General features: G+C 35.8%; 1 protein-coding gene across 8 annotated transcripts in view; it reads left to right on the top strand.

Annotated features, from left to right (window-relative positions):
• Positions 1–15,886, top strand: part of khdrbs2 (KH domain containing, RNA binding, signal transduction associated 2) — a 73,276-nt gene extending 57,390 nt beyond the window's left edge. The window contains exons 7-13 of one of the 8 annotated variants that reach the window (XR_001640412.1): positions 4,635–4,717; positions 4,830–4,888; positions 7,349–7,432; positions 9,296–9,343; positions 12,435–12,533; positions 14,423–14,513; positions 14,797–15,886. Coding sequence is in view for 4 of the 8 variants with exons in the window: in XM_016556813.1 (XP_016412299.1) it covers positions 4,635–4,717; positions 4,830–4,888; positions 7,346–7,432; positions 9,296–9,318 (252 nt within the window). In the remaining 4 variants the exon portion in view is untranslated. Of the gene's footprint in view, positions 1–4,634; positions 4,718–4,829; positions 4,889–7,345; positions 8,315–8,370; positions 8,436–9,295; positions 9,344–9,943; positions 9,990–12,434; positions 12,717–14,422; positions 14,514–14,796 lie in introns of those variants that run through there. The other 7 variants (XR_001640410.1, XR_001640411.1, XR_001640413.1 and 4 more) reach the window with 7 other exon arrangements.
• The last annotated feature ends 394 nt before the right edge of the window (positions 15,887–16,280 follow it).

Genomic DNA, 16,280 nt, shown 5'->3' with positions numbered 1-16,280 from the left:
GACCAATGGCAGACAGGGGAAAGGTGTTTGAGAACAATAATCATTTTTCCAATTCTGTTTGGTAACACTAGTAATTTACTCACCCTCTTATCCTTAAACTCACGAGACTTTCGTTCATTTTTGAATCACAAACTAAAATATTTTTAATGAAACCTGAGAAATTTACATCCCACCACTGAAAGTCCATTCCTGCCAAACTTTAACGCTTTAAACAGCGTCAGTCAAGCATGTTTGTTTTTCCATTTACTATATTTGATGTGCTCTATGTACTGTATGTGCATTTATAAATGTTTATATGTGAGGGTGAGTAACTGATGGTAGCATTTTTATTTTGGGGCGAACTAACCGTTTAACCCCCTCACAGTTTTCTTTTTTCTTGTATAATGTACTGTTTTAATGTAACTTTGAAAACTAATTAAAAAAAGCATGTAGAATGCCTTCTAAGGTCAAAACCAGCTCACTGTGGATAAATAAATGAAAAGGGTCAATCACTGTGAAAGAAGCCCTTGAGTGTCTCGGATAGTATCGCAGTAAACCTCTTACGCACACAATCACACACCACTTCACATGGCAAAAGCCGATTCATGGTGCAGAATAGAATGTTGCGAAAAGGCTTTACTCGCACTATTTCAAAGCAAGGATCTCACCACGGCTGTAATTGTTTTTTAACAATGGGCTCGCTTACACCGCTGACTTGACATTTCTGAGGTGAACTAATTATTGAAATGGAATTCTTCATGCAGAACTCCCTCGTTTAATAAAACAGATGTACGACATACACCTCGAGAAGAAGTTTAATAATTTCCTGCTGAAAAGAAGCATGTGGAATGCTTAGAGGCTCAACATATTATTTCATGTCTGAGAGCTGCCCATGAGAAGGCAGTTAAAAAACTGGGAAAAGAAGCACTTGTGCTTTTACTGTGAAAATATCAAGGGGGATGAGCTGCATGTCATTACCGGTTAAATTGTTGTTTACAGTACACGCAAATATCAGCCCTTATGCTTTCTATGAGCTACAGTATATTTACTGGTCAGTGATTACCGAATCAGAGAACACTGGCTATGGCTATCACAGCTCCTTGTCGTGCATGAAATAACGCCTATTAAAATGTATTGCAACATGATTTGCAAATGCGCAGTAGATTGCTCCGTTGCAGGAATTGCGGCTTCTGAAGGTTAGAAGTGATAGCCTACTTGTCTGTCATCAGCTTACTGAATTAGTTATTTTATTTGGGTGAATGTAAAAGTTTATGTAACAAGTAATATGTGCTCCTATATTTCTACAGTGAGATCTTTGGCAATAAACAGTCCTAGTTTATCACATTTCTGCTGCCACTTTCTTAGTACTGGCAAGCAACTGTGCTTTCAGGCAAAGCCAGTGCTTTCAGGATAATCTAAACTGTTATTTTAGTTCTATAAATATTCATGTGGTTTTCCTTGGGTTGGTGGAAGGTGCCTTAAAGATTTCCAGTGAACTGTTATCATATATGACATATCAATTTGTTGGTAAGTGGTAAGATCTTTTAATTCTTTGGGGGGAAAATAATATAAGAAATTAAAACCTGACTCCTGGCCATAGACAACAATTTGCTTGATTACATTATTTGAGATATTGTTTGCCTATACAGACTGTGTAAATTTGTCCTGAATATGTGATGATTTCTCTACATGCAGAGCAACACATTGTAATTGATACATTTGCATGAAAATGTAAAGAGAAACTTTAAAAAAAATTACTTATTTAATCAGCTCCTCAACAAATCACAATAATTGCATGCTGTTAAGTTTAACATATATTAATATAATAGTTATTTTACAAAGAATTTCCCATACCAGGATGACTAAATTCCAATTAAACTCATGATTCTAATTTATTTAATATACAGTACTACTTAATTGTTGTCATGTATTTCCTAAAGGTTGGCCAAGTGATTTCGACAAGTGAATTTTGGTACAAACACAGACACCAATGACAAGAGTTAAAATCAAAACTCCAGTTGAGTCAGTACACTGGTTTTTCCACCTTCATTCTCCTCTTTCCAAAAATCTGTGGTTAACTAAGCATAATACTTAATTCATCTAAAGCTATTAGTCACTAATCACCATGATATGAAATGCAGTTTCCCTTTAATATAAAATTGATGTGAAATGAAATTCCATTTTGATTATGTTTGAAAGAATTATGCCTCCTTTGAACGTTTGCAACAATCAGAACGGACCATTAAATAGATATATGGCCTGTTGGATGTCAGTATATTTCAGACTGCTCCATCCTGTCTGGCCTATTGCCCATGTTGGCTCATACTTCAAACTGAAAATATTAGCCCTGAAAAATTGGTTGAGAAACAAGTGGTAGACAAAGAGCCTTCATTCAATAAGCAGACGGAGCCACAGACAAAAAGCGTTTTCAACCCTTCATTTCCCTTTGCTGCTCTCCAGTGAGGAATCATATTCAGTTGCCATCCCACACAGAGATCAGTCACTGTCAAGAGGTGTTGGTGGTTGTCAATTGATAATGAAGCAGAGTATTGAAGACCTTTGGCTGTCTGCTGTATTAATTACTCTTGCAGTGCTCTCTACCACTTGATTTATTTCCTGTTAGCTTGCTCAATAGGACCAGAGTTAATTGCTCTTTCAAACGAGTGTTGAAATGTAAAGATCAAACACCATTAACTAGAGCTTGCTCGAATTATGCACAGCTGCTTGTAAGTGCATGTTAAAGTCAAAAAGGTCAGACACAAGGACCTTTTAAATAGCACTTTGTTATTAAACTAAGTAATATCCACACAGTGTTTGCAAGACCTCTGCATACTAAAGTACAAAATAGTTTTTGCAATTTCATATAGATGTTTGAATGTGTTTTCATGTGTGGCTATTGTAGTATGTCTTGCTTCTATCTTTTTGATGTATATTTTTAAGGAATAGACCTTAGTCAGAGTAGCACCATATTTAATTTCTGTCAGGAAAATGGGGCTGTCCAGTGCATTCATTGAATTGTATTGTTGTTTAACAACATACCGACATAGAAAAAAAAAACTCTGTAAAACAGTTTTGAAAGTTGTGATTTGATGAAAATTATACAGTGCGTGCCATTATAAACACTGTAAATCTATTCCTCGGAGCCTAGTTTTCATCCACACTAAATTTAATATAGCGTCTAACCTGACTAAGGTCTGTAGTTCACTCACCCTCATATCTTTTCAAACTTAATTTTTCTAATTTTCTTTCCGAATCAATTCACTGAAAAGATCATAGTCATACAGGTAGCAAATGACATGAGGGTGAGTAAATAATGTCATAAATGTCATAGCAGACAAAAAGGACACATCTTCATTTTTGTGAGTGTAAAAATGAAAGCTACTCCTTCCGCTCTTGATGGAATGACCCTATTAAATGGGTAGGTCAGTCACTCACTGTTCTGCTCAAATTTATTTCCTTAGAGCGCTGTTGGTATTAGAGTGATTGACATGTTCTGAAATATGCCATTAAATAGTAAAACATGCTGCCTCTTCTATACGCTGCTGCTTAAGATATGCATAGCACTCTATCAAGAGGACATGTTAACAAACCGGTCAATTAGTGGGAGAGGACAGAACCCTGACCCTATTAGCACAAGGAAAAACTAATAGAAAGTAAACTTGCGTGTTAGATCTCCTGAACAACTTAATCCCTGGCATAATCCGTAACTTTAATTTAGTCTAATCCTTCTTCATACTCATAAAACTGGACTGTTGTGCAGAATTTTAATGTAAAGGGAATAGACAGGGTCAAAATAGCTGACAGATTAGGCCTAATAAAAAAGGGAAGCATTTTCAGTTAGCCTGTCTGAACAACAAAATGGAAACCATAGATGTTATGCTGTTATGAGAATTATTTAGAGTTTACCCAATAGTTAGTTGTTTTAATCAATGCATTATAGCGTCATCACCACAATATTGTGTATTTAGCACAGGATTTTGTTTGAGATGAATTTTCACTTTATGATGGTGTATATCTTCTACAGACCAAAAAGTCTGAATGTTCGGGTGTATCTCACAGACACACACATTTTAATAGTCATACAAAAGTGCTCCATTTTGTTTATGCAAAATAGAATGTCTTATTTTTGAAATATGAAGCTTCTGTGTGATTCACCTCTGTGTTCTTTTTACGTTTATTATTTGATGTCCCTTTTAGATGCTTTTTACCAAAAGATTCTTATGTGCTGCACATTCAGTATGTAGAATAGAATAATTCATTTCAATATCAATGTAAGCTTAAAAAAAAAAAGAGTAAGAAAAAGTGAATGGATGACACGAATCATGTACAGTAGGATCTCCTGAACATCTCATCATGAAGTTTTAATCTGTTTATTGTTTCTTTTGTCTGTAATACTGGATCGACCTAGGCATTATCCACTTGTCTTCAGACATGGCAGATCAGACAATTGTCACTCATTGATCAATATTTTCTGTTGGACATGATTCAGCTGTGCCAGTCCTCCACTCTGGGAGTATATTTATTAGAGAAATCCCATTGCAGTGTAATTAAACATTGATTTTTCAACCCTAAACAATTAGAGTGCTGCTTTGAGACAGATTCAGTCCTTTAGTGTCACCCTCTGTGATTATTCTTTTGTGTTTCTATGATTTCAGGGATATGATGATGGTTATGACGGGGAATATGATGACCAGAGTTATGAGGGCTATGATGACAACTACAGCAACAAGTCGAAAAGGTACACATTTATTTTCAGAAGACATTTTGTCACAACATGATCTAATTGATGCTTAACTTTGGCTCTAAGAATCTGTCAAAATGTCTCCTAAGAATTAGTTTTACTCCTACAGTGTCTCAGAATATTATGAATATGGACACGGTAATAATGATGAAGCCTACAACAATTATGGTAAGAATCTGATCTACAGTTCTTCTAAAACAGCATGACTTTCATCTCAAACTTTTTTTTCTTTTAGCTTACTAGGAAACTATTAGGATTTTAGGTCAACCATTTTGAATGGTGCACCGCAAAGAGAAACATCCTCTTTGCATAGCAGTAGTTCGCATAGCAGGCGGGCTGAAACTCAGTCATGGCACATTGCCCACACCAGTGAGAAACCTTTTTGCCTCATTCATTTTCCATATTGCTGTTAAATGTTTCAGAGCTTAAAGTAAGGAAAAACACCGAGCAGCATTTGCCAGTTGTTAAATCACCGAGGCCCAGGGCACAGCAGCTGCCATCCTACCTTACTAGTCTGCTTCAGGGCTTGGGTTTTAAGATGCACTTGAAATCATGGACTAGAGCCAGTAAAGAGCTGGAGGCATTGCTGAGGCCCACCAAGAGAGTCAGAATGGCCTTTCAGCCATTACTTTGCCTTTTGAATATGTGCCCTCTCTGGATTACATTTGATGCAGTATTCCCTCTGTTCTTGGCATGGATTGTTGTTTTCCACTGATACCAGTTTCCCATTGTATACATACCTGCTCATCTGCATTGTGGCAAATTGTGCAGTGGAGTGTCAAAGTGTTAACAGGAATGATTTGATATTTTGCCACTTTTTGACTTGAAACCAAGATTTCATTGTGTTATGAAAGCTTTTGCTCATTAGGCAGTCAGGATCATATGGAAGTCCATTTCTACCTCAGAGTAAAAAAAAAAAAAGGTAATTGCAAATCTGTATCTCACAATAGTGACTTTGTGTCATATTTGTCAGTTCCTATTGCACACTGTGTCTTTAAGTCTCACAGTTGCAGCTTTGTTTCTCACAGTTGTTTGGTTTAAAAGACAATTAATATTCAGTAATATTATTGATTTAACTACACTGTTATTGCACTACACTATCGGATAAGAATTTGAACTGAATTGAGCTGGATAATGACACTATGTTTGCAACATTGACACTTGTATTAAACTGAACTGAAACAACATTGAACTAAACAGAGCTGAATAATGACACTATTATCTTCTAGGTTCATAAGTGATGAACTTCAACACTGTTATTTTCTTGCTGCTTTGAGACAGTTGTATGAAGCGCTATATGAATAAATGTGACTTGCCTTTGTTTCTTATAATTGCAACTTTATTTCTCACAGTGTGACTTTATATCCTGCAATGTGACTATTTCTAACAATGTGACTTTATTTCTCATAATATGACTTTATTGTGCCGTTAAATCTTGAAATTGTGACTTCATATCTCAAAATGTAACTATTTCTCACAATGTGACTTTACCTCACAATTTTGGCTTTATTTCTCGCAATTGTGACTTTTTGTTGCAATGTGACTTCACACAATTGCGACTAAATTTGTTGTAAATTTGTATAAAATCTCAGACTTTTTACAGTATATCAAAATGTGCCTTTTTTCCCACAGTGTGACTATATCTTGCAATTATGACTTTATATCTCACAATGTGACTTTTTTCTTGCTTTATATATTAATTCTTTTTTGCTGTTTGACAATTTGATCTCACAATTGTGAATTTATTTATGTGACTATATATCTCACAATGTGACTTTATTTCTTTTTTAACGTGTCTCAGAATTACCTGTTGTATTTTTACTCAGAGGTGGAGACAGGCTTCCATAAGATTGTAATGATCAGAGATAGTTTTTCAGTGAGGAGGATGTAAGGGGAAAACCTATTAAATATAATGTGAGTGAGGGAGGGCTGTTTGTGCGGTAGTGATCATTACACAGAATATCAGAATAAAAGGGATTTTGTCATGATGTATAATGTTTTTTCCTCCTTTCTCTGTGAAACGGTAGTTAGCAACAATGAAGGTTAAGGCTCTTTGCCCTGAAGGCAGGCTGATTGTTTCCTCAATGGCCCAGCGATCACACTCAGAGAACCTAATGGAGCATCGGCTCCCAACACATACTGTATTTAAATGACAGCAGGGTCATACTGTGAGCTCAGCCAGGAGTTCATGCCTCATCTGCTCTGCCTTTGGTAACTGATAATTAGGGCAAAGTGACATTGTATATTTCTCAAATCTACGATAATGTACTGAGGCGAACATGCAAAGCCCTAGATGGGATGCGGGAATGGAGCTCTAAACTAATTATTGAAATGTATGTGTAAGATGATCAGCTGGTGCTCAGTTTATCATTTTGTAATGCTTAAAACAAAAAAAGAATTAAAAACGGCTAATGTCACATGGAATTACTTGGCCGTAGGATATCCGTTCACTGATGAATCGTCATAGCATTGCATTTCAGCCACTTAAAGAGGCTCCTCTCCTTTGTAACATCTACATTTACTTGTGTTAAATTCCATTTTTTCTCTCAGTTATTTTAAATGAAGCTTGTTTTACCTGTTTAAATTAGTTCTGCCTTTTTTCCTGTTTAATCGTTTCACTTTTAGCAGAAGAAGACTGGATATCATCGCGGCCCAACCTCAAAGCTCCAGCATCAAGACTTACTCGAGGGGGCTACAGAGATCACCCCTATGGTAGATATTAAAGGTGCTCCAGATCATGTGACCTCCATACAACGCCAACCTTATTAGCTAAATAATATAAAATGGGGTTTTTAAGTGATAGGCCAATCTTGTTTTTAAATTCACACTAACCTTGGGGGGCGGGGTGAAGCTACGTGGTCCCTTCTTTTCTTATCTGAAACGGTTGACTTCTTTGTTTGATACTTTATGAGCTTTATTCTGGCCAGGATTGGGCAGTGTACTTTTGTCATTCCTTTAGTTTTCCATTGTTTGTCCCCCAAATGTAAAGCATAGAATTAGCTACACATTATGCTTCCCTGACTTTGGGAACCTTTGCGTTAAGACAAAAATGTATTGCCAGAGTGGAGAGACTCAATTTGTACATAACATCTTCCTAATACTTCTTGATTTGATGATGGTAAATACTGAGTTTGTATATTTAATTTTGATATCAGTATTGGGTTTGAAAGCAATTGGCTATGTATGTAGCCACATCCAAGTGCTTTGCTTTGTGTGTAGCTTGTATTTGTACATACAAATGTAATAAAAAGGATGTAAAGCGCCTCGTGCAAGCTTCTCTAAATAGGTGATTATAATTGTTAAACTTGTGTTGCTATAATTTGTTAATAAAGATGAGATCATTTTTGTAAAATTAGATTAGGTACGTACTTGTCTCTAGTACTAAATGCCTGTTTGACCTGAGGAAATGGATATGTTTATATATATATAACAAAGAAAATCCACAAAAAGGAACCGTAGAGACGTTGTCAAGTCATTTTGTGTAATAATAGATAAGCTACATTTAATAGAATTAAACTTTGTTAAATAATTTTTAACATTAGCTCGAAATTGTTCATTGACTCTTGATTAGTCATTTAAATGTTTAACATGTTAATGGAAATCAACTGTTTAGATCAATAAATTGATTTTTTTTTAACACACTCTTTAAGCTTCAGCTTATTAAACAATAAGTCGGACTGACTTGTCTGCGCTAACGTGACTCTGAGAATGATATGGAGATTCAGGAGGTAAGAACGTCCCCATATTCCAATAAGATGTTCTAAGTGCCTTCAGCCTTTGGTGTTAACCACTGTAGCCAATGTGAATATGTCTGATATTCACACTGTTTCATCACTCGCAGGAGTGAATGGGATCCAGTTAAAATGCTTTATCTCTGCTACTTACAGTATATTTTCCTCTTTTGCTATTTATGTTAATGAACATCAGAAGGCTGCATTTGTGTTGTAATACCAATGCTTTTAAATATCAGCACTATTGAAGGCCCCATAGAGACCTGAACTCTTTTTTGTGACTATTAGAACGGAATGCTGACGCGTATTAAGACTTCGAAAGGATGACTAAACGTTAAGCAGGTAACCCTAATAATAACTCTAATGTTGCGAATGCCAGTCATAAATTAAGTTATTTATACTTCAAAAAGTAAACCTGCCCTCACTAACTCCAAATAAATGCCTCGGCCCTCTAAATCCGCTAATAAAGTTAACTAGTGACATGAAAAAGGACTTACTAACACATAAAACAACACCATTAACAATCCATCTTTTAAAAAAAGCTAAAACTGACATTAATACCTGACCAGCTAAACTAAGCTTTTTAACCAGACACGCTGAAAAAGATGGTTGCTCTCAAATCATATTCTGCTCTGACAGCTTTTGTCCTGCCCCACAAATTGGTTTACTTTTTTGATAGTAACATATGCTTTGTCAAACTGTTTTCAATCCATCTGTTATTCGTGCATGCGAGTGTACGTTTGTTTTGACTTGTAGTCTCACTCATTGTCTCTTCTTCATTTTGTGTATTATACTTATAGCACCTCAAAATCTATATCCTAAATTTGATTTATCCTTCCAACAGGTACCAGTCTCTCTGTGAGCTGAGATGCAGTGGATTGAATCAGACTGGGTAAGCTCCAAAAGTGTCTCTAAACAAAACAAATTGCATTCAAATACAGTTTAGGTGTATATTTGTTTTTTGCTGGAGTTTATTATGACTTCTTACCTGATTTTTATTATTATGGAAGACCATACATCCATCCATTTTCACCCAATATAGGCAGGGAAACCTATATCCTATATAAAACCTATACCTATAACCTATATAAAAAAATATGGACTATGGAAGTCATTTAGCATAAATCTGTCATGCTACATCAGAAACACCAAGTATACACCTATATGTATCACAGAGCTGTCTTAGAGCAAGACAAAACAATAAAACAAACAATTTTTGTTTCAGAGTGAGGAGCATGTACTAATGTTTTGTTGTGACAGTACAATTAATAAACCATTTAGCAAGTAAAACAAACATCCTATTGGGATATAGCTTGAAGACAGAAAACCACCCAGTATGATATAGACTTGTGACACTACGCACAGATTAATTGCACACACCACTAAAATATTAAGGAGTGATTGTTTGACCTCGAGTGAAATGTGGCCTTCAGGAACAATGCTTTGAATATTTGGGTAATTAACATTTTTTTTTGTATTAAATATGCTGCAGGAGATCCCCGCATGTGAAGCATAACAGCAACAAGAGACAAAAACACTCTATTCTTTGGGACTCATTTTGTTTGGTTTATTTTTTTCTTTTGCTAAGGCAATTAGGTGCATCGGAAACAAACAAAAATGGAAAAATCCATTAATGCAACCTTTTCAATATCGATTTAAGCTTTTTTTAAAGCTTGGGTCTTCCAAAATGCATATATTAGTCATTCTATTAATTTTGACCAGCGTCGCATTATTTTGGTTCTCTTGATGGATGGAAGTCTTCTGTAGAGGTCAGCCATGTTTTATAGTCTAATTAAGGACAAGACAGGGGCATGCTCAAACAGATGCGTTTTTTCACACAGAGAACCATTTGTAAGCCAACAAAGGATGATTAAATCACTGACGCCTATCAGATGGCTTATTTGAGAATGGAAAGGTAATGGGAATGGAAACGATGGCAAAAATGTTTTAGCTGCATTAACACTGCTGTGGTTTTTGTTAATGGTCTGCATGAAATAAATCTTTAACCCTTATATTAAATTTGTGTAGAATATGTAATTAAATGAAAAGAAAAAGAGATTATTCATTATTTAAATAATATGATATTATGATTTGTGGGCTGGTATGACTCTGAATGGCTTTAATTCAGGCTTGCTAATTAAAATAGGCATTGTCTTCTAATCAGTGGCACACAGGTGGCGATTTAGCTATTTCACAGTATTGCCTTCGGCATGAACATGCAGTCAGCAGAGGATTTTGAAGCTTGGATGTATATCTCATTTGTCTTTATACACTGCTCCACAGTGAAAGAGAGTGCATGAGGTCTGATATTTTGACTGCAAATGTGAAGGTGGTTAATATGAAAAAAATATCAGTTTATGACTGATCTCACATGTGCTGTGAATTAATGAGACTCATTAGTAACAAGCAACCGGACATTTTAGGCTGTTAAATCTGGTCTTCTGTGATTCATAATGCATTTTCTTTCTGCGGTGAGGAAGAATACATTTATGATGACAATAACAGATTAATGCATGATGCTTTCTGTTGGGTGTCTGTACTTCACACGCAAGACATTCAGTTTGCTGTCAAATACTAGTGGAGTTTCCATCACTGTTGAAAATCACTGTTGTTTTCTATGACAAGTTGGTCATCACATAGAGAGCAAGATACGGAGATGGAGAGTCATTTGAAAGGGCTTTAAAATCGTTATCACATTTCTTTCACATAGTAGGAATTGTGTGTAAAAAAAAATCACAGTCGTGGCTCAAAGAGCAACTTTTAATATAGCCATGATATTAGGATACTTTCACAACAATACAAAAGCACAATAACAAAAATGTTTTTGGTACATAAAATACCTTCCTCAGCTATTGACAATTTTGCTTAGATATATATTTTCAAGATTAGCTGCATTTTATTAATGTCTAGAACTTGTCTATAGAGTAATATCAGCACTTCAGAACTAAAAAATAAAGAGGACAAATATAAAGAATATCAACATTACCTACATTTTAAATCAAACATATAAATATGCAGATTTAACCAGCTCAAACACAAGAATGAATGTTAAAATGATTTTGTTAGGCAGCATGGTGCTTGAAGATGTTACATGCTGGTCCCGTAATTCAGTTCCTTTGGGTTTAACACAGCAGGAGAGCAGACAAACAAATGTTAAGGACACAAAGCTCTTAACTGTACAAAAAGAGAAATTTCTTAGCGGTGTTCAGACCTTTGAAATGTGGGATGATGAGTCTGTTGGTCTTTTCATCTTTTGAAATGTGGTATTATTTTAATTTATACCCCTGTGATTTTGATATCCTACAATTTAGTGCCTCAGTTAAAGCCATTATACGGGAATTAAACTGACTTTTATGACTTGGGCTTGAAAGAGTGCATGAGCCTCGCCTATAGCCTCTTCAGAGGATCCTTCTTGAATGAACGTGGATAATGGAAAGAGACCAGTTAATCCAGCCTCCATTACTTTTCCAAAACCAATAGTCAACGCAGACGATGTAGAGATTTGAAAATAAATCCACTAAATTCTTTTAAATGAAGCTTGTAGCTTTTATTTAAGCCTGAGAATGTAATGTGAGATGTAATCATTTCCTACTTCAAGCCATGACAGTCAGCATGGAGGAGAGTGAAAGAAGATACAGCTTTTTCTTCAGTAGATCATGAATCATAAACGGCGTATAAAAATCTTTAACTAACAAAACAGCCGAAACAACTGAACGTCAGGCTATTCATTCTTCAACAAATACCAGTATGTCAGACTATGGTCATATTCATGGTCATATTCATGTCATCTATCTTCAGGCAAGATTTTAGACGCTGAGGAGGGTATGTCTGTATCATCAGCAGCTTCCCCAGCACCAGGTCCACCCACATATCCAGCTCTATCTCTGCCTTGTATGCTGCCAAGAGTAGGATATCCCTTCCCAGCCTCCCCTTAAACATTTCGTTTGTTTAACCTGAGTAACATCTCTTCCCTACCGTTGCAGGCACTTTGCAGTCGATATGTGGAGCATACTGATAAAACCAATCAGTGAGAAGTGAGGGGGAAATGCTTATAAACAGTGTGTGCAGATGCTGTATGCCAGGTAAGTAGTGTGCTTTAAGAAACCGTAACCGCACAATTTAAACATCCAATTACAGAAACCACACTTCCTTGAGAGGATAGATGCAATTTCGTGTTACATATATAGAGTATCGTTTATACCTGCCTCTTACAAGTGTACAGAAAGCTTAGTGAAAAATTGCCTTTACTTAAAATAGCTAACAGTATATAAAGTTATACAACAGTTAAATGCCGTTCACAGTAAAGATGATAACTATAATGATAATTAGAACTATAAAGTTTTAATAATTGTTCTAATTCTGTGAGAATAGCCTAGTTCACGTCACAGCTATTAGGAGGAACGATATTGGTGGAACTTTAATTTTTGGGTTACCTTCGCGAAGCCTTGAAATATAAGATTATTATTATTATTATATTTACTCAATATTAACATCTTGTTTTTTGGACTGTTGAAAAATATTACACTTGCAATCATTCTTTCGGTCTGAATTTCAGCACGACCCACTGCCGTATCACAGCTGTGCTTCGAAACCACAGCACTCTTAATAGTGCGATAATCAAATATTAAATTCAGCATGCGAGACGCAATGTAATTATCCTTTAGTTTTTAATGAATCTCAATTAGCAGTAGTCCCACTCTTCTCATTATAGAGAACATTTAATAAACACTCCATATGCTTTAGGAAGACATGCATTTGTGACTTATTCTGTCTCCTCTAGTGAAAATCACACTCGTGTAGTCCCTCCTGAGCACATCACCTGGAAAATGCAGCCATGTTTGCATAGCGTCTGTTTACTTTTGGTGTTTGACTGATTAGTAATATGGGGGTATAATAGATTCCAGCATTATTCGTGCTGTTTTCGCACCGAGCCATTCTCATGCTGAGCTTATAACTGTGTGAGCCAGGGGCCACATTCCCAGAGTGCCTAGCACCTGTTTGTCAATTCAGAATACAGCGGGCCTTGCTGTTTTCACCTGTTTTCTTGTAATCAGTTTACCACTCACCCATCTCTTCATCTGCTTAATTCTTCGCAAATTACAGCTGTTTTAAGAAGTTAATTGTTCTGCTGTGATTCAAGGACATTTGAAAACAAGACAATAAGTGATTAATTTAAAACTTTGAGTGAAATCTTTGCGGAAATGGCGATTGAAACAAGGAGATCAATAATAAGTGGAGAAATCCTTATTATTGTATGTATACTGTATGTTGCTTATGTCAGAATATGCAACTAATTTTAAATTGGCCATCAATGGAGAAATAATTTTTTTAGACTCCATTATACACTCATAATATTAATACTAGGTAGTTACGGCATTCCTAACATGTTAACCAGCCAAACCTTGACAAACCTTGATTAAATGCTCCACTGCTCATAATGCATAGTACTGTTTGTATTTATAATTGTATTTCACATATTCACATTATGATTCACAACAAATTTGATTTAGTCTCAATCTTGCCTTTTTTTTTTTGGCTATGCACCAAAAGCAGTGAAGATTATGTTATGATTGAAGAGTCAATTAATGCAGTCAGACTAAAAATTCAGAGGTTTGACAGTGATACAATGAAACCCTCTGCTTGCAGGAGTGCACTTGCACTCTCTTATTCTCTGCCATTATGGTAACACTATACACACTTGGCAAGTCGACTGAGGGATTTGTTCTGGAAACCAAAGATAATTGCAGGGATTTAGACAACAGCATCCAACTGACAGATGCTTGTCAATGTAACTGCGCTTTCTCGAGGTCACTGCCAACATTGCTTGAGATGTGTTTCAGCCCAGTTTATGAGCTGTCTTACTTGTGTGTGATAATGTTCTTGTATTGGCAGATGTTGGTGGAAACTCAGAATTAATGGTGTGAAGAATCCACAAAATGTTTTCTCTCTCTCTCTCTTCTTTCCCCACCAGTGTTGAGAACTCATTTCCATGGATCTGAACAGAGCTGATCTTGACAGAACATCACTGCAGGGCACAGATGACCACTGCGTATCCATCTTGTGTAAGTCACTGTAAAGTCACACTTGGTTTGTGACAGATGGGAAAGGACGGCATGAGAAAGCTTTTAGATACTGCAGTAAAATAAAATAAAAAACACCGGTTGATCACATCAGAAATAAAAATGAAATAAATGGTGCTTACCGGCTGGTATGTATTGACGTAGAATATAGAGCTGATCTAGTCCTGTAATATAAGCCTATTTTTCCCAGTTGAAAAGATACATTTATGAGAATTTGTCTTTTTGAGTGACACTAAGTTGAGAATGTTTTTATTGTCTTTTTCAGCTAAATGAAATCTGAACAGTCATATGAGATGGACCTCACCCTGGATTGGCTTATTCAGATCACATAGAAGGTCCAAGCAGATACATTTCTTAAGCTGTATCACATCCCGTTTGAATTCTTCAGAGACCCATAAATTCAATATTGCATTATGGTGGTCAGAAGGCATGCCACATATTGTGGTATAATATGAGGCTATGTTGATCTTAACATTGTTTTCAGGTTTAAATCCTTTCTTATGCATAATGCTATGCTGTAAAGTCTTGCATTTTTTGGTAATATATCCTCTTTTCACTTAATCTTTTTATCCCACAGGACAAAAAAAAGGACATAATTGGATTAAATGGCTGTTGAAGATGGAGTATATTTTGTCTAAGTATGTCATCTCCGCTATGTCACCTCATTGACAGCTAAATGGGAGGGTTTAACATGGTGCATGAAATCTTGATAGATCTACAACCACTTGCAACTGAATACTTATGTCTTTATGCAACAAACAGTTTTGCTTGTATTTTTGGTGTTATAAAAGCAGCTTGTTTCTGTGCTTTCTGCCACTGTGACATCTGTGAGCTTATGACTCAGTTTGCTCTGCGTATGTCATTACTAGCAGTGTTGAAATACAGCACAAATTACTCATCAGAACCTGTGCTTTCAAAGCCTGAGGCTTCAAAATTTATTTACCAGTAAGACAATACGTACAGTAAGTGAATTTCACACAAATGCACATCATAATGGAAATGTGATGCATGTAATCAAAATCCAGTGCATAAATCTTTAATGGAAAACACACTCTCTTTAATGCTTTTGAGATCCTCAGCTGAATGTGTTTTTGAGCTTTTTCTCCTTGCAGTGAAAATTTCAAAACATCCAATCATGTTTTTTTTAAATGCCCTTGAGGTTATCAACACAGCTCAGACCGAATTTTAAAATTCAATTTCCTTATGACTGTACAAATGAAACGGCATCTTTCTGGAGGATTTGGAAAGCTTGTAGGATTCAGCGCATATACCTGAAAACAGTCACTAGATTGTACAGAATGGTCTATAGATTTGTCAAATAAGAGTTTGCACATAATCTCCACTGAAACAGTAAAGCTATAATTTCAGCATTTTTAAAATAGTCATAAACAAATATTTTTAATAAATCTTTCTATATCTGAAACCGGTGTAATGCCAGTTTCACTCAGCAGTTGTCAGCAAATCTTTCGGTCATCATCTCTCTGTGCCAATATAGAGAATAAAGGAAATGCTTTTATTTAGTTATTTTGCTTGCTTAGAAGACCAGGTACTGAGACTCAATAGTGGGACTGAACTCACCCACAATACATTCTCTCATGTATTGTAATGCAGTAACAATGAATAAAAAAGTGAATTCTCTCATGTATTGTAATGCTTAGAAGTAACAGATCATGACCAGCAACAAGGTTTTATACTTCACAGTACATAATAAAGCTTTTAAACACACCAATGCATGATGTCTTATGTAGT

This window comes from Sinocyclocheilus rhinocerous, unplaced genomic scaffold, assembly GCF_001515625.1.
Source record: "Sinocyclocheilus rhinocerous isolate Xijiao unplaced genomic scaffold, SAMN03320098_v1.1 scaffold677, whole genome shotgun sequence".
Taxonomy (NCBI): domain Eukaryota; kingdom Metazoa; phylum Chordata; class Actinopteri; order Cypriniformes; family Cyprinidae; genus Sinocyclocheilus; species Sinocyclocheilus rhinocerous.
Note: the sequence above shows the minus strand (reverse complement) of the source record. Positions and strands in the feature narration are given on the sequence as shown.